Source organism: Cervus canadensis, chromosome 23 (genome assembly GCF_019320065.1).
Source record: "Cervus canadensis isolate Bull #8, Minnesota chromosome 23, ASM1932006v1, whole genome shotgun sequence".
Classification (NCBI taxonomy): domain Eukaryota; kingdom Metazoa; phylum Chordata; class Mammalia; order Artiodactyla; family Cervidae; genus Cervus; species Cervus canadensis.
Window position 1 is genome coordinate 47774514 of NC_057408.1, and position 18471 is coordinate 47792984.

General features: G+C 44.9%; 1 protein-coding gene across 1 annotated transcript in view; it reads left to right on the forward strand.

Annotated features, from left to right (window-relative positions):
- ANKRD29 (ankyrin repeat domain 29) overlaps nt 1-18471 on the forward strand; it is a 51397-nt gene that overhangs the window by 17251 nt on the left and 15675 nt on the right. Inside the window, exons 4-6 of the mRNA XM_043444334.1 lie at nt 2063-2161; nt 5323-5421; nt 8700-8798. Of these exons, the coding sequence (XP_043300269.1) occupies nt 2063-2161; nt 5323-5421; nt 8700-8798 (297 nt within the window). The remainder of the gene's footprint in view (nt 1-2062; nt 2162-5322; nt 5422-8699; nt 8799-18471) is intronic.

The window sequence follows — 18471 nt, forward strand, 5'->3', positions numbered from 1 at the left end:
GCTTCAGTCACGTCCAACTCTTTGCAACCCTATGGACTGTAGCCCACGAGGCTCCTCTGTTCCTGGGATTCTCCAAGCAAGAATACTGGAGAGGGTTGCCATGCCCTCCTCCAAGGGATCTTCCCAACCCAGAGATTAAACCCATGTCTCCTGCTTTCCTGCATTCATTACCCACTGAGCCACCTGGGAAGCCCAGTTATGTAAATAGTTGCTGGTGCATGGGAAAAAAGTTAGAAATTTCTGGAATTTTTTCAATTTTTTTTCTGTGGTTCATTGAATCCACAAATGCAGAACTTACCGATACTGAAGGATGACTCTAATCGTTGCTTTTTTCCTATGTGACAGGAAGCCCATGTTGCAGACCATGTTGTGTCTAAAGAAGGCCCAGGAAGGGACCATTGGTTGTACTTTAATTGAACAAAACTTCTCAGGCCCTTGTTGCACCTGACGTAACCAAACCTCCTTAAACATTCATATGGTTCACCCTGAGCCTAAATCAGTTCTTCCTTCTTCCCTTGGGATGAGATGTTGTAGAATGTATAGGATTTTCATAGAGATCGTTATATTTTAGAAGGATCAGGTCACCCACCTGTTGTTAGGGAGGCTCCCTGGCTAGCCTACCTCAGCCATCGTCACCAAACCGTGTCTTCAGAGAGCTTCTCTGACCAGCTGTGTGTTAAATAGGTTCTCCCCCCAAAATACCACCACATGGTGACTATTGGACTGACATGGGAGCCTGTTTGCACACTCATTCAAGGGAGTCCCAATTGGCCGGAGGATCCATTCTTGGTCCGATGCAGAGGAGCAGTGGAAGACTGGGCATTCAGGCCCAGGGAGGCTGCAGGTATTTCCAGACCAGTCCAGGGCCTGGTGAGTTCACCTTTGTGGAGTCACATCCAAGGTCACACCTAGAGTGAACGTGACCTCAGTCCACAGTGACTCAGACCTCAGGTGGGCATCCATGAGCAAGCTCCAAATGAGACAGCAGTGCTTGGTTCTCCTTGATCCACTCTTATTGGAGGTCCTGCCCTGTAGTTCTTTCAGAAAGGATGATCCCCTGAATTCCCTGAGCCAGGCCAGTCTGGAAAAATAGCCAAAGAGAGCCCATTACCTCACCCTGCATGTTTTAGATGCTGGAAGAGAGTGCCTGGCAGTGCTGTGGAACTGACACTCCGAGCAGACTTCTTCCTTGGTTCGTTTGTAATCTGTTCTGCACTGTCAGAATATTTGTCTCCTAAAGAAGTACTGCCATTATTTTCTTTATTTGTCTATCTATAGACACATAGAGTTGCACACTTTGGTAGTCTTTAAGATTCATGGCTATTAAGAAGATGAGGGGGCTTCCCTGGTGGCTCAGTGGTAAAAAATCTGCTTGCTGATGCAGGAGATCCAGGTTTAATCCCTGATCCGGGAAGATCTCACATGACTCGAAAAACTAAGCCTGTGCCCCACAACTATTGAGCCTGTGCTTTAGAGCCCAGGAGCTGCAACTACTGAACCCAAGAGCTGCAGCTACTGAATCCCACATGCCTAGGGCCCATGCTGTACAAGAGAGGTCACTGCAATGAGAAGCCCATGCATTGCAACTAATGAGTGACCCCTGCTCGCTGAAAATAGAGAAAAGTCCACACAACAATGAAACCCCAGCTCAGCCAAAAATAAATAAAATTATTTAAATAAAAAATGATGATGAGGAGGAAATTCCCTGGTGGTCCAATGGTGAGGACTCCACGCTTCTACTGCAAGGGGCATGAGTTCAGTCCCTGGTCAGGGAACTAACAAGATCCTGCATGCCATGCAGTACAGGCAAAAACAAAAAAAGAGTTTTCCCATTCTAGCCCAGTTTTCTCATCCAGACCTTGTTACATCTTAAGGTTTCTGGAACCCAGCATTCTTTACCCTGGTCACTTAACCTGAGCAAGGAATAGTCTGTTCAAATGTAGTCCCTTCAGGCTAGAGGTTTATATGTAAGGATTTTGTTTTGTTTTGTTTGCAATCATATCAGTCAAATGAAATGTAACCAAATATCTTTAAAACCAGCCTCTCTCTCTCTCTCTCTCAGTCAGGTACAACCGCCCTTTTCTTTGCTGCCCAACAAGGACATAATAATGTCGTGCGATTTCTCTTTGAATTTGGAGCATCCACTGAATTTAGGACCAAAGTAAGAGAATTTTCTTGATTTTATACCCTATTGAAGAATTTCAGCAGTTATGAGTATTCATTTCTCTTCATTTATAGTATGAATGTTTGCTATGCTATTTACAAGATTTACAAGCTAAGAAGTTGGGTTTCACAAGGTTAAGTTGTAAGGATTCAGGGGTAGTCCTAGGAATTCAATTCAAAACGTGACATTTTTTACCCTGGGCTAACAATTGGAGAATTTAGCAGGTGGGTGGGGTTGGAGGGTTTGTGGCTTACATTCTTTCTTGTATTGGTAACTTTCTATTCTGGGACAGTAAATTTTGTTATCACAATGGATACAGTAGAAGGTGCTTTATGACTTTTCCTGTTCTCTTCTGCTTTTTTCTGCTTCAGGGTTAATCCCAGTGCTGTGATAGGAATTACTGGAAATATTAAGCCAATCCTAGTGAATCTTGAGAGATTTCTAAGGAGGCTTTGGCAGGCAGTTTACTGTCTGAGATGTCACCACTGAGATATATAACATTCAGTTCATATGGTTGGGTGAAGAATTATAGTTCTTCCTTAAACTATAAGGAATTATAGTTCTTCCTTAAAGAAGTCATTTATTCTTCACATTTGACATGTGAATAAGAAAACTGAGGCTGCAGAAAGATCCATTTATCTTCACAATATGATTTTTCTTGATAATATTTTGTAGCGGAAGAATTTGAACTGTCACATTTTTATAATTGAAAACTTCTGTCTAGCCCAGTCATAAAAAATTCTTGAAAATTTGCCCTAGTTGGAAACTTTTAGGTTTTCTTAATTCATTGTGTGTGATATGTTGATATCAAGGGAGTTTCCAATGGGTTTTTTTTTTCCTGTTAAAACACTATGAAGTAGATCTGAATTTCAGAAAGGGTTTCTGTCTTTTCTAAAACCTGCCATCAGATAGTGTACATGCCCCTAGACATGCTGAGTATAATATACAGTAATCCAAAACACATGTGTTCATACTCTTTATGTTAATTATCATTTAATTTTTAATTATAAAAGTGACACAGCTAAAAAAAGTGGAAGTTATACAAATCTCAGGCTCAACTCTCAACTAAGTCAAATGACTGTGTGTGACCAACTGCTTCATTCTTCCTGGGTAACAAGTTAGGGCTGGCCTTTGTACATGAGCCAGACTGTGCTACCCTGGAAATCCATGGAACACAGGCCCAGGGCGAGCAACTCCACACATTTCCATTGGGACAGCTGCAGGTGGCCAAGAGCTTTCTCTGGGAAGAGACAGTGTTGGGAAACTTTGGGTTTTAATACAGTCCTGTCATCCAAAATTGACTTTGTGTCAACAACTGTTCTCATTGTAATTAAACTTGCGTGCATGCTAAGTCATTTCAGTTGAGTCTGACTCTTTGCAACCCCATGGACTGTAGCCCGCCAGGCACCTCTGTCCATGGGATTTGCCAGGCAAGAATACTGGAGTGGGTTGCCATTTTCTTCCCCAGGGGATCTGGCCGACCCAGGGATCAAACCTGTGTCTCTTATGTCTCCTTCATTGGCAGGCAGGTTCTTTACCGCTGGTGCCACCTGAGAAGCCCTATGTCCCCCCAAATGTGTTTTTTCTAAACAAAAGGTATCAGCTCTTCTATAACAATCATCATGTTTTATCTATTCTCTAAACCCAGACAAAGAACTGGGCAGATTGACACAACATAATGTGGAAATGTTGGTGCTAATTGCTATTATTAACCAATTTCTTGATGCCCAGCCACCCCATGCCACGCCCATCTCCACTGATCTCAGCCTTCCAATCTCTCTCCTTCATTTCCTACCCTCCAAAATGCCTCTCTTTCCCACCATATAGCCGGTCCCTCGCTGAAGCCTTACTCAGCCACGTGCATGCTCCAGCATCTTGCAGCTATAGCAGTGTTTCTCCAAGGGATCCCCCCCACCCCGGCACCTGCACCTCACAGTCACCTCTCATGACTGGTCAAAAGCCTATATCTGGGCCTCACTCCAGATCTACTGAATCTGAGGGTGTGGTTTTGAGAGTAGGCATTTTGAATAAACACTCTATGCCCAAATTTAGGAACCACACTGTCTTGTTTATGATTTGTATTTCAAAACCAGATTCCACTTTCTTCCATTATTTATAATTATCTCAAATGTCCAAATACCCATTCATAGAGCCAAACAAACAGCACAGCAGTCCTAGATGGAGAAAGAAAAAACCTCAGCCCAGCACCTGAGAAAAGCCATTAAGGGCTTCAGTTGACCACAGATTCTAAGTCAGTAGTGTGGTGTGGTTGGCGTCAACGCGAATTCTAATTTAGGTGCAGAGATAAAAGCAAGAGTTGATGGAACCAAGGAATGTCCCGTCAGACCGGGTCTACTTTGCAGTGCTCTGTTGAGAGCCCTAGCATCCGCATTTTAAGAGATTTGGACAGATTGGCATATGTTCAAAGGAAAATGCAAAGTAGGAGCATGCGAAGCATATGGAATATGCTGTAGTTATCCCTGCTCTAACTGCATGTAGATCTCGTCCAAGAAGCCAGGGGCCCAGAGATCGACTCCCTAAATACACCTTAATCTCAGAGGCCTACAACTGGGCAGACCCACAGGAAGAAGCTAGTTACCATTCTGGTAATTCCAAGACACAACTGGTTGGTACAGTCTTTCTGTTCTTTGTCTCCTTTATCGAGAGACAAAGAGATGATTCTGCATTTGACATGAGGAATTTCTAAATTAATTATAATAACTTAGTCAAATATCTGTAATGTATCTCAAGCAAGTCACCTGAGCATACAACATAGTGATGTCCTGAAGACGAACTCTAGGGATTTCCCTGGTGGACCAGTGGCTAAGACTCCACACTCCCAATGCAGGGAATCCAGGTTCAATTCCTGGTCAGGGAACTAGATCCCACATGCTGGAACTAAAAGAGTTCTAGTGCCACACTAAAAAGATATTGCATGGCGTAACTAAGACCCAGAGCAGTCAAAAAACAAAATAAAACAAAAGATGAACTCTGTCACACTTATGAAGAAAAAAGTAAAAGAGATCAAAGAGGAAAAGTCAGTTTGTTATTATGTATGGGAAATGCTTTTCCAAAATTCTGACCATTCGAAGAGCATCTGCCTGGTAAGATTTGTGCCTGCCCTATTTCTAATGCGTTTATTCTTTGCGTGACCGCAGGATGGAGGCACTGCCCTGTTGGCCGCCAGTCAGTACGGGCACATGCAGGTGGTGGAGACCTTGCTAAAGCACGGAGCCAACATCCACGACCAGCTCTACGTGAGTGTGTTTCAAGGGGGCTTTCGGGGGACACTTGCTCATTGCCTCAGCACATACAGCATCACAGTCTAAATTCTGATGCCGGAAGTGGCATCTGAGCCATCAAGGAAATAAAAGAGTTAACTGGATGAGCCTTTTCTGTGTAGAAATCACATGATCTTTATTTATCTTTGCTCTTTTAAGTCTCTCGCACATATGATTTCACATACCTACACAATTGAGATCTTCAAAAATCATGTGATACCTATTTCTTTATGACAAGCCCAGTGTATGGACTTGCTGAAAACCAAAATAAACTCTCCTGTTGTAGAGCTCTTTGGGCGGAAGAGCACACAAAAAAAGGAAAAATCAAGTTGTTTGGAAGAGAAGTGAGGCTGGATGGGGGAAGATCTCTGAAATACGTGCATGCCATCGACCTTGAAAGGCATCCACTACCAGCGTGGGTCTGTTTGCAGCTAATTGGCAATTAGCACATTGCCCAAATACTCTTAATGGTCGCTGTAATTCTGTAGAATTTATGGCAAATGTTATTCTGGTTTTGGAGGAAGAAGTAAAACATGGGAGATGAAGTGACTGGACAGTCTCATGGTGAGGAGTGCAAGAATCCCTGCTTCCATTTATCTAGGAGCCGTATTTGAGGCTATTGTACCACCAGACATGAATCCTGTGCCCAGGAGCACTAGACTTTCATAGCTCTGTAATGAGATGTGTGGGTGTGAACTTTTCCATTTGAACACACTTTCCACAGTCTACACGGAACCTCTGACAGATCACAGGCCTCTTTGAAGTGCAGAGGAACTAGCCTTAGCCTTGGCACTTCAAAACCTGCTCCCACTCTTTGAGCCGATAGCATTCCTGGTACCATGACTGAACTACTTGACCGTGGTCTGAAGGAGTGATTCTCAACTCTGGCTGCACAGGAGAACCACCCAGGGAGCATTAAAAAATTTCACTTCCTGAGTCCACCCAGGCTTCCCCAGTGGCTCACTGGTAAAGAATTCTTGACCCCTGGGTTGAGAAGATTCTCTAGAGGAGGTCCCGGCCGCCCACTCCAGTTTTCTTGCCTGGAGAATCCCATGGACAGAGGAGCTTGGCGGGCTACAGTTCATAGGGTTGCAAAGAGTCGGACATGACTAAAGTGACCTAGTACATGGCTCAGCATAGAATTTGAACTATTGGGTAACATTCTTCCATCAGGCTCATTGAGGCGGCACTTAATTTTAGAAATGCAGAGTTTCTCCAGGGATCGAACCCAGGTCTACCCGCACTGTAGGTAGGACGCTTTACCGCCTGAGCTACCAGGGAAGCCTAGAAATGCAGAGTTTCTAAACTCTTCTGTGATAGGGTAACCTAAAAATTCGATGCTCCAGAACTTCCATTTTATGTTTAGAACTTCTACCCTTACCTGAACAGTCCAAAATAAATGTTTCCATTAACAACAGTTGAAATACAGGGCAAGGGAAGTGGCATGAGTGATTCCTGAAAGCTTCTAGAAAAACAGAACTGTGTAATGCACGGTAAAAAAAAAAAAAAAAAAAAAATCCAATGAATGCAGGGAAGATCCGTTTTGGAAAATTCATAAGAGTTAGCGCTACTATGTCAGAGAAGCCTTTCTGTGGCAACACAGTAAGGAACAGCTGAAAATTGTATCCCCGTATCAAACATCTGCTTTAAAATCTGTCCAGGCTGATTAATTTCCTAATGATTGCCTTGGGGGGTCTGACTGCTCTGCTGACACCCAGTGGAAAGCCAGCACCCTCTACCTGGTTGGACTTGCAGGGAAGGTGCTATGATGTGGGTAGTGTTCTGACGGGAGGGGTGGTTATTAGCTGGGAGAACTAGTTTTCCACCGTGCATGTGAAAGTCATGAGGCTCGCCCTGCCCTGTGAGCGCTGTCTGCGTGGAGAGAGCGCCTGGCAGGAGGCATACTCTGGATGGACCGTTGTACTTGCTGAAATTAACCAATGGTGCATCTTCAAGGAAAAAAAAGCCCAGAAGATGTAGACACCCAGTTAAAAAGAGATCTAAAGAATTTGGTAACAAGCAGATACTTTGGGTTTTCATGCAGGACTGCCTAGTTGGGTGTATAGGTATTGTTGGAGTCTGCCGGCCTGGCAGGGAGAAAGTTCATGGACATTCTTACCAGGGTGGGTATTCTGAAAGCATCTTGTGTTTTAAAGCATAGAGAAACTGAAAGTCTGGAGAACATGGATAAGGAAACACAAAAGAGAAGGCAGTAGGGAATATCTAATTAAAAGGATGGGGCTTCCCTGGTGGCACAGTGGTAAAGAATCCTCCTGCCAATGCCGAAGATGAGGGTTCGATCCCTGGGTCAGGAAAATCCCCCAGAGAAGGAAATGGCAACCCACTTTAGTATTCTTGCCATGATAATCCCATGGATAGAGGAGCCTGGTGGGGTACAGTCCATGGCGTCGCAAAGAATCGGACACAGCTGAGTGACTGAACAGCAACAAACAAAAATTAAAAGGATACTGTTCATACCCGATTCTTAAAAGCACACAAAATAGATTTGGGGGATTTGGTTGTTTTTTTGTTTTTTAATTAACATGCATTTGTGTGTGTGTATGTGGTTTTTTTAGAGTTTTAATGTGCTAAAAAATTTAGATTTTTCGTATTCTATTTCATATGCTTTTTAGAGCACAGCCTCAATAGTTGTGGCACAGGGGCTTAGCTTCCCCAAGGCATGTGGGATCTTCCCAAATCAGGAATCAAACCTGTGTCTCCTGTGTTGGCAGGCGAGTTCTTTACCATTGAGCCACCAGGGAAACCCTTTGTTTTTGTTTTTTAAATGAACAACTTAGCTCTTAGTGACCAATGGATTGCAATGGAAAATTGTATTGTGTATTTTTTTTAATCCTAAATAAAAGAGAGTGGACTCTGAGATCACGCAACAAAAGCAGAAGGCGGCTTATGAGAAAGCTGTGTGGACAGAGAAAAATGATGACTCTTTGGAAAACCAGAGTTTTGCAACTAGATGTATCATAAACTCTATGACCAAGATTTTATAGCGTGAACAGTCATTGCATATGTTGTAACTTATCCTTAGACAGCTGTCTATTTTCAGCTTTACCTTTCAGCCTTACTTAGTGTGATGTTTTAGAGCTAGTCTTCAAAGAATAAAATACCATGCATAGTAAAAAGGGGGAAGGGAGGGGTGGAAATGGAAACTTCTGTTAAACATATGTATCAGTATTATAAGATTGAATTTCTTTTAAAATAAATAATTTTCTTAACACTTTACATTTGCCAACTTTCAGGATGGAGCCACTGCACTCTTCCTAGCAGCCCAAGGGGGTTACTTGGATGTGATTCGATTATTGTTATCTTCAGGCGCAAAAGTCAACCAGCCGAGGCAGGTAATGTTTGCACGTGTGCATGCGTGTGGGGCGGTGGGCAGGGTGGCTTGCAGTCTGTAGCAGCACCTGCCTAAGATAGCCAGTCAGGTCTGGGTGTCTCTAAAGCCTTTTTGCCTCTGGATGAAAGTTCATCCTTGATCAAGGTTTCTCTCCTGTTCTTTGCTTTGGGCTCACCTGAAAGCCTGTGAAATCAGGCTGACATCACCATTCCATATGTTTGGTGTCTGAGGTCAAGTACACACTCTGCCACCTCCTGCTCAAATAAATGACGTCTGCACTGAGGTCGGGAGAGTAGGCTAGACTGGGACATAGGTAAATCGAGGCGGGTCAGGGAGCCGTGCCCTTGCTCAGCTCCTCTGCTGCTATGGTGCCTTATCTCTTCCCCACCACTTCTTGTGCTGAGCCAAAGGGGTTCTTAGTGGGTTCTGTAGTTTCGTCTCACATTACAGCACTGTTGAGACTTCATTTACCAAAAGCCAAGATGTTATTTGGAGAATCAATTAACTGATACTTAAAGAAAGGACCACAAGGTAACCCAGGGCTTCCCTGGTGGCTCAGCAGTAATCTGCCTATAGTGCAGGAGACACAGGTTCGATCCCTAGGTGGGGAAGATCCCCTGGAGGAGGGCATGACAACCCACTCCACTATTCTCACCTGGAGAATCCCCACGGACAGAGGAGCCTGGTGGGCTACAGTCCATAAGGTCGCAGGTCGGACATGACTGAAGTGACTTAGCATGCATGCACAAGGTCATGTTTATAAATGATTAAGAACCATCCAAATGTAAGATTTATAATTAGCCTCTCTTCTATCAGAACTATTTCTTCACTAATTCATTTGCTTTTAATGAAACATTTCAGATTAAGGTGACCTTACTTTTAAAGGTAGTTTTCTAGGGAAAAGGGCAAGCTGATGACCTGCCAGGAAATCGCACACAGGCAGATTCCCACCGTGATGCGGCCCTGATGTGGGAAGGCCTGTTTGCTCATCTGTGAGTAGCCGTGGGAACCTTGAGGCTTCCCTGGCGGCTCAGTGGTAAGGAAACCGCTTGCCAATGCAGGAGACGTGGGTTCGATCCCTAGATCGAGAAGATCCCCTAGAGAAGGAAATGGCAACCCGCTCCAGTATTCTTGCTTGGAGAATCCCATGGACAGAGGAGCCTGGTAAGCTACAGTCCCTGGGGTCACAGAGAGTCAGACACAACTTAGTGACTAAACACCACCAACAACAAACGTAAAATGAGTTGTGTGATGATGTGAAAACCAGGAAGTTAACGAGTAACCCAGCAGTGCCATGGTAACCACAACACACCGCTGCTGTTTTTCATTCCTCAGGAATGAGGATAACCTGGTCAAAGTGCGTGACCCAGCCTGGGAACGAGAGGACCCCACCCTTGGGTCAAGGGTCAAGTGACATGCCTTCCCAACGACTACATCTAATGCAGCTGTTTGGAACTGTGAGCATCCAGCTCTGAAAAGATTGTTATTTAGGGAGAGATATTTTACAAAATGAGAATCACCATGGCAGTGGGGGGCCTGTGGGAAGCGATGAAATTTTTCCTTTCCATAGAGTGCACTAACCCCCTTGTACCCTCAAACTGTAATCTTTTTACTGCCTTTCCACAAGCTTATAGTTAAAGGTTATCTACCCAGGTCAGACTAGTCCAAATTCTGTCTTCTCTGAAAGAGTAAACTCTGCATATTTAATTCCATTTCAAGAAACAAGAAGTGTCAGAAATACAGAAAAAGTAATACCAACCTCAGCTGACTTTAACGAAAGTTATAAAGAGGTTAGGGCTTCCCAGGAGGCTCAGATGGTAAGGAATCCACTTGTAGTGAAGGAGATGTAGGTTCAGTCCGTGGGTCGGGAAGATCCCCGGGAAAAGGGATGGCAACTCCAGTATTCTTGCCTGGGAAATACCATGGACAGAGGAGCTTGGCAGGCTACAGTCCATGGGGCTGCAAAGAGTTGGACATTACTGAGGGACTAACACTTTCACTTCACTTTCATGAAGAGGTTAAAAAAAATCTAACTGAAAGTTTCCATTAAAATGGCCTGCACATGGTAGACATTTACACAGATAGGACATTTGGAAGGCAATATTTTATTCTGAAATCTCAGCTGACACATTGAATCATTGTCTGAATATTCTTGAGTTTACAAAATAAGGACAGGGATATTTTCCTAGTTTAATTTCTTAAAATTTTTAGGTAAATCTGATTTCTAATTTTTGTTTCACCATCCCATGGAGTCCTGACATTGTATGATACACTATACCAAGATGTGAACAGAGCTGCACTGAAATTATTCAGCTAATATTTGATCTGAGCTGCAGGGAATCCAAATGGTAGTAGGCAAGACTTTTCCTTGTAATTCTATCACTGAAGAACTAACTGAAAATCCTTTTAGTACTCTTATAACTCTGTGAGAAGGAGTCATTAATCATAAAGCAAGTCATAGGTAGGTTCGGGAAAGACTAAATTCTTTTCTTCTATCTTTTTTTTTTAAATTTTTTAATCCCTAGAAAGAGCTTGAAAAATTTCCCTTTTAAGTTGTCCTTAATAAAGAGGTCAAGAGTCACAGAGTCACACTGTCACACTGTCATTTAAAACCTCATTTTCAGTTCCGTCTACGCGTCCTTACCAAGTAGAGTTGATATGACTCAAACGTTTTTAATCAGTAGCTGAGATGGCTAATTAGTGTGTTTTTCTACCAACAAGGAGTTTCTCAGGTCGTGCCAGCGGTAAAGAATTCGCCTGCCAGTGTAGGAGATATGAGTTCCATCCCTGGGTCTGGAAGATCCCCTGGAGAAGGGAATAGTTACCCACTCCAGTATTCTTGCCTGGAAAATTCCACAGACAGAGGAGCCTGGCAGGCTGCACACCATGGGGTTGCAAAGAATCAGACACAACTGAAATGACTTAGCACACCTACCAATATACCTTTCCCATCTCAATTCACACAGCCTATTAAAATGATGCTTTTATGGAGTGGCGAAGGTCAGGCTCTATACCTGGAGATGAGGTTGGCCTGTCATCAACTCATCTCTATCTAGTTCTCTTAATGTGCTAATCAGCATTTCTTTGAAGCTTGACCAAAAGGTCATCTCATAAAGTGCCTTCTCTAACAGAGGCCTTGGTTTGGACTTGTATCCATCCAATCCAAGAGAGATGCTGGGACCCAGATTGGATTGGACCCAGATCCTTTCTGCTGGGTTGTAAGCTTGGAGGGCAACCCAGTGGTGGGCACTGGGCAACGTGGAGTCATCAGATGGGTATGATGTCCTGAGGGTTCTGAGATGGGAGCAGACAGCAATAGGGAGACCCACCTGCTTGCATGTCCTCTGTTCTCAGAAAAGCTGTGTTGACCACCAGAGGACAGCCTATGGTGTGGCAGAGTTCCCATGAGGCCTGGAAGGCTGCAGTGCATGGTGATCAGTGACTGGGAACTGGAACAAGGCTCTGATGTAGCGCCCAGGCTCCTGGGCAGGACACCAGTCCCAGGGGCTTTCTAAGAGCCAGACCCAGACCTCCGGGCTGGGACCTGGGGTGGGGAAAGTGAGCAGCTTGGTGGTTATGGGAATATGGACAAGGAAATGAAACATGGTTTCAGTTTTGCTTAGTAACTGTATGACCTCGAGCAAATTTGCTTACTCTCCCTGAATCTCATTTTTTAAAACTGTAAAACCATGATCATAATGGTATCTTCACTTTGGGAGTACTGTGAGCATTAAAAAAAAAAAAATCCCTGTAAAACTTCCTGCAGTGGCCAGTATATACCAAGGGCTTAGTGAATGTTAGGTTTTGCTGTTTTCATTCCTAGTCCATCCAGGCCTTCCTGCCTCCCTGGAACAGAAAACCCATCAGAAATCAAGGCTGCTCTTTTTCTCTCATAAGCTAAGCAGTGTCTGTCATCTCCAAGTCCTTTCTTGCCTCTGTCTCTCTCGATACCCACTCCTTTTTATTTTGATCGGCTTCCTCTGTCCACTTATCTTGTATGTGGTCCCCAAGTTTCCAGGTTAGATTCCCAAAATCTTGGGGTAGCCATGTCACTGAAGCTCATCCCCGCTCCCCAGGCCATGGCTGGCCTGCCCATCCTTGGTCTGATCACCTGTGACTAGGAGAATGGGTCACAGTGTGGACAATGCAAGCAGCAGGTAGCATCTTCTATAGACTCGTTTGCTGGACCAAGGACACAGAATAGAAGGACACAGTACTGAGAAATGGGCTCCAGGTCAGGGCTCCAGGGCCGGTAGCAAAGTTGTCTTCATATTGAACCCCCCAGTGTTACTGATGAGGTTCCTTGTAATCTCTTGCATGCGTGCATGCTAAGTCGCTTAGTTGTATCCGACTCTTTGCTATCCTATGGCCTAGAGCCCACCAGCCTCTTCTGTCCATGGGATTCTCCAGGCAAGAATACTGGAGTGGGTTGTCCTGCCCTCCTCCAGGGGATCTTCCAGACCCAGGAATTGAATTCACATCTCTTACATCTCCTGCATTGGCAGGCGGGTACTTTACCACTAGTGCCACCTGCGAAGCCCTTAATCTCCCCCAATTTAGGACAGAATTGGTCTTCAGCACTTTCTTGTCTGGCTGGAGCCTGCAGGTGAAGTAGCCTAAGTGTAGGTGCTAGAAAGCAGTAGAAGCAAAGAGCTAGTGCCACTTAATATACTTATTGCCATGTGTTCCTACGTGGCTCAGTGGTAAAGAATCCACCTGCCAGTGCAAGAGAGGCAGGTTTGATCACTGGGTCGGGAAGATCCCCTGGAGGAGGGCATGGCAACCCACTCCGGTATTCTTGCTGGGAAAATCCCATGGACAGAGGAGCCTGGCAGGCTGTAGTCCATGGGGTCACAAAGAATCGGACACAACTGAGCACACACACACGCACACGGGAGAGAATGGTTTTAATTCTTTTTTCTAAATCATCTTTAGGAGCCTAAAAAAGGCCGAATAAAATTTAGTCTCTAATACAAGTCATGTCATATGCTCCCATCTCATGCTGTAACCTCTGTATAAAAACAGAGGAGACTTGAAAATATTATCTGAAATGGAATGAGGGAATGACAGAGCTGGAAGGAACTGCAAAAATCTCCTATTTAACCATACATCGGGTATAGAAGCTGTTTGGTGATCAGCCACTGTCAAACCCCTCCATGCATGGGGATCTCATTACTACTTCATCAGCTTATTTAATCTTTAACCAGCCCACCTTATCATTCCTTTTTTGCACTGAGCCAGTGTATCACTTGGTATGCAAAATAAGTCTAAACTGTTTTCTACTTGACATGCACAAATAGTAAATGACAGCTGTCATGACCCACATGAATCCCATCTTCAAGCTAAATGTTCTGTTTCTTTTTTTAGTGCCGGTGAGGTTTTAACTTCTGCTTCATGACAGTTTCTTTGATTTAATATACTTTGTATGTTTTTGTCAAGAAGTAATTTAAAACTTATATAAATATTTTCAGATGTTTTTCCTACTCCTTTTCTCCCCAAAACTCTATAAAAGACCCTAAATCGACCTGATTGCCATCAGTTTTATTACAAAGTCATTGTCACAGTGAAGAGTCTAATAGAAGGAAAATATATGAAAAAGCAAAAGTTGTGGTGTAGAGAAGAGGAAAACCTGTCCTCTTCACAGACTAGATAATCAGCTGTTAAATAACTGGATCTGACAGTAATGCTCTAATTCACATTCAGCTTCCTGGGTTCAAAAATCACCTTTGGTGGTAACATAAGTGGGAAGGAAATCCAAGAAAGGGCATATATGTATCGTATAGCTGATTCACTTTGCTGCAGGGTAGAAACTAACACAACATTGTAAAGCAACTATACGTCAATAAAAATTAATTTTTTAAAAAAAGGCAAAAATAAAAATCAGCTTTGGAGAAGTAAGCACCAGTAAGGAAATACACAGATTTCCCCCAAATCTCATTTTCGCAATCAATCTTACCTGCTCAGTCAGTTTTCTCTTAGGGTAACTAGGAGAATCGACTTAAAGTACTTGGAATGCTTTGTAAACAAAAGTTCAAATTACTGTTTTTCATGATAAATAATATTCAGATTGGTTACCATTTTCTAAGCATCTGTTGGCTACTCCTTGTGCTGAGCACATTTCTGTATGCTTTCTCCTTCACAAATATCTCTGAAGCTAATGTTTTTGCAGAACGCTGACACGGAGGCTCAGAGGAATTTGTCTAAGTTCTCTCAACCAGGAAGCGGTGACATCTTTTTCCACCTACCATGACTATTGCAATTAACATGGCAACATTTGAGTGTTAGCATCACTGTTACGATATTCATAGTTGTTGCTAATAAAGCACCTCTCAGCCCTTTTCCACATATTAGTATCAATTAATGCGTGTATGCTAAGTTGCTTCAGTTGAGTCCGACTCTTTGTGACCCCATGAACTGTAGTCCACCATGCTCCTCTCTGTCCATGGGATGCTCCAGCCAAGAATACTGGAGTAGGTTCCCATGCCCTCCTCCAGGAGGGGATCTTCCAGACCCAGGGATTGAAGCTGGGTCTCCTGCATTGCAGGCTGATTCTTTACTTTCTGAGCCACCAGGGAAGCCCCATGTCATTAACAGAATTTAACTAAAAACAACTAAGCCCTTGGAAAGCACAGGGAACAGCGTGCTGGCTTTCTTTCCTTGCCTGCCCTCTGGTGGCCATAATGACAAAAAGCGGATGAACCCAGAGCTGGCTGGAGGGGAAAGTGCATTGGCACCTGGGGAAATCTTTTGTGGAGCCCAGACTCTCTGTCCTGTCTCCTGGGGCCCCACGCATATCCCTTGGGCTGCAGCCAACTGACTTTCCCACCCAGCCTGAGCCAGCCATGCCTAACCACGCCACTGTGACTGTAAATGTTCTTCCTTCTACGTGGAAGACCATTTTCCCTCTCTCCCCACCTGGTAAAATTCTAGCCCTCCCTGGAGACCCAGCTCATACCACCCCATCTGAGAAGCTGACCCTGTCGCCCCCACACAGTAAGAGGGTCCCTCTCCAGGTTCATCCTGGGCATTTTGTCTGTACATTATTGTGGCATTGCAATCATACTGATATTTCCATGTCTCTTCTGCATTCGAGAAGGAAGTGGCAACCCACTCCAGTGTTCTTGCCTGGAGAATCCCAGAGATGGGGGAGCCTGGTGGGCTGCTGTCTATGGGGTCGCACAGAGTCGGACATGACTGAAGCAACTTAGCAGCAGCAGCTTCTCCACTAGGCTGCATTCCTTTGAGAACTAAGACCAGATCTTGTTTTTAGTACTCCTTCCGAGACTTTGGGCTTCCCTGGTGGCTCAGATGGTAAAGCGTCTGCCTGCAGTGCGGGAGAGCTGGGTTCGATCCCTGGGTTGGGAAGATCCCCTGGAGAAGAAAATGGCAACCCACTCCAGTACTCTTGCCTGGAAAATGCCATGGATGGAGGAGCCTGGGCTACAGTCCATGGGGTCGCAAAGAGTCAGACACGACTGAGCGACTTCACTTTCTTTTCACTTTCCCGAGACTTAGAAGATGCTTAATAATTGTTGGGTGTTTGAATGAGCAAACAAAAGATTGGTTGAATCCTGAATTGGGAGAATCAAATTAAACAATGAGTGCAGAAGTGCTTTGTAAACTCAAAGTACAGATGAAGGTATTATTTATATTGCTAATGATAAAGAATATACAGTGATGTCCCTGATGGTCCAGTGGTTAGAACTTTCTCTTCCAATACAGGGAGTGTGGGTTCAATCCCTGGTTGGGGAGCTAAGATTCCACAGGCCTCATGGTCAAAAAACCAAAACATAAAACAGAAACAATATTGTAACAAATTCAATAAAGACTTTAAAAATGGTGGTGGTTTAGTCACTAAGCAGTGTCCTACTCTTGCAACCCCATGGACTATAGCCCGCCAGGCTTCTCTGTCCATGGTATTTTCCTGGAGTGCATTACCATTTCCTTCTCCAGGGGATCTTCCCAACCCAGGTATCAAACCCGAGTCTCCTGCACTGCAGGTAGTATCTTGCATTGCAGGCAGATTCTTTACCCACTGAGCCACGAGAGAAGCCCGTGGTCCATGTTTTAAAAAAAAATCTTAAAAAAAAGAATATTCAGATTCAGGGATATGTCTAAGAGGGCATTGTAGAGCATGAAGTAGGTCAAGGTGTCTCCAGCCCTCTTACATCCTTTGCTCCAGCACCTCTTCCCCGTATCTCTGCCAAGACAGTGGTGTCAGTGTCCTCTGACCCCCCTCAGCACTACCAGATCCTTCTAGGCTCCTGGTTTGCCATCACCCACCACCCTGCTCAATGGCCTAGGTCCTTTGTCCATTTCAGGACATCAGTGGGCAGTGACCCTCTGGCTGCTGAAGCTGGTACCCTGGAGTTGAAATGATATCCTCCAATGGAAAGTGAAACTCTAGACTCTGTACCCGATTCATCTTGCTCTTCAGCCCACAGCCCCACTGATGAGTAATTTAGTCTGATCTGACTAAAGCCATCTCTTTGGGTTCCATTACCTTAATTACGTCTGAGGTTAAGGTTGGTCAGTTCTGGGTTCTCCCTCCTCCTGCCCATCTCTCCAAGTGACCCAGGTTCTCAGAGGTCAAAGTATCACTGTGGCATTGGGGTGGGGGTAAAAATACTCCTGTCTGCTTCCTCCACTGGCCTGTCCAGCTCCCTAGCCTTTAGGCCTCTTGTGCTGGTCCCCTGAAGGGGCAACTGGTCTACCAGACACAGGTCCTGCCATCACCTATGCTCTTGACATTCTGTAGCCTTGTCTCCCCGACCCAGGCTCACTCCAGGCAACTGTTCAGCCAGCACTTCTGATGTCCCGCAGGCAGGCGGGGACTCCTGGGTGGATGTGACCAGGGGTATTGGGGGCCACGTCCAGCATTGGTCCAGACGGCTCCCACAACCATTTCTCTTCTACCCGTGAGGCACCAGCCAAGCACAGAGCTCCTCTAAGGGGTGTGCAGTGTTCCTGGGTTTCATCTCAAGAACAGGAGAAAGTCCTTTCCCATCTGGAATTCACCATAACTGATCTGAGTTTTTCTGGTTGAACCTAGATTCAACCCAGAGCTGGCGGGAAACACAGACACTTGTGACCCCGCCTCCCCGCTCCCTCTCTAGTGAGTCCTTCCTGGCACTAGCAGGGTTTTCTAGTTTCCTTTCTGACCGGCAGGAACCACCCTCTTTCCTGTCAAATAATTCTCTGTCTCTTTGATGTTTCACTTTTCCTTCTCTGGAGCAACACACCTCAGTTTCATGACCCCAGTGTTCACAGGAAAAAAATAATCACAAGGAAAATAACACTCAGGAAGTGTCACCAAAACCATCACTCCGCTGTAGCTGGGCAGTGTTGCAGCAACCCCCAGAAGACTCAGCATCACATCCTGCATAAAATTATAGTCCCTGGAAACGAGGTGATGGTGGAGGATTCCGAACCCAGAAGAAGAGTGGGAGCAACGTCTTTAGCTTTCTGACACTCAGACGGGCCTCAGAGGAAACCACCCCTCTTCTGTGAGAATGAGGGGCCCCCGCGAAGCACGGTGTGTTGTGTGAACCGGCCAGTAAAGCAGAGGGGCAGAGTCCGGGGGAAATAAGGGCAGGCTGGCTTCTCCTTGGTCTGCCCAGGTGGCTCAGTGGTAGAGAATCCGCCCGAGATGCAGGGAGCTGCAGGAGATGCAG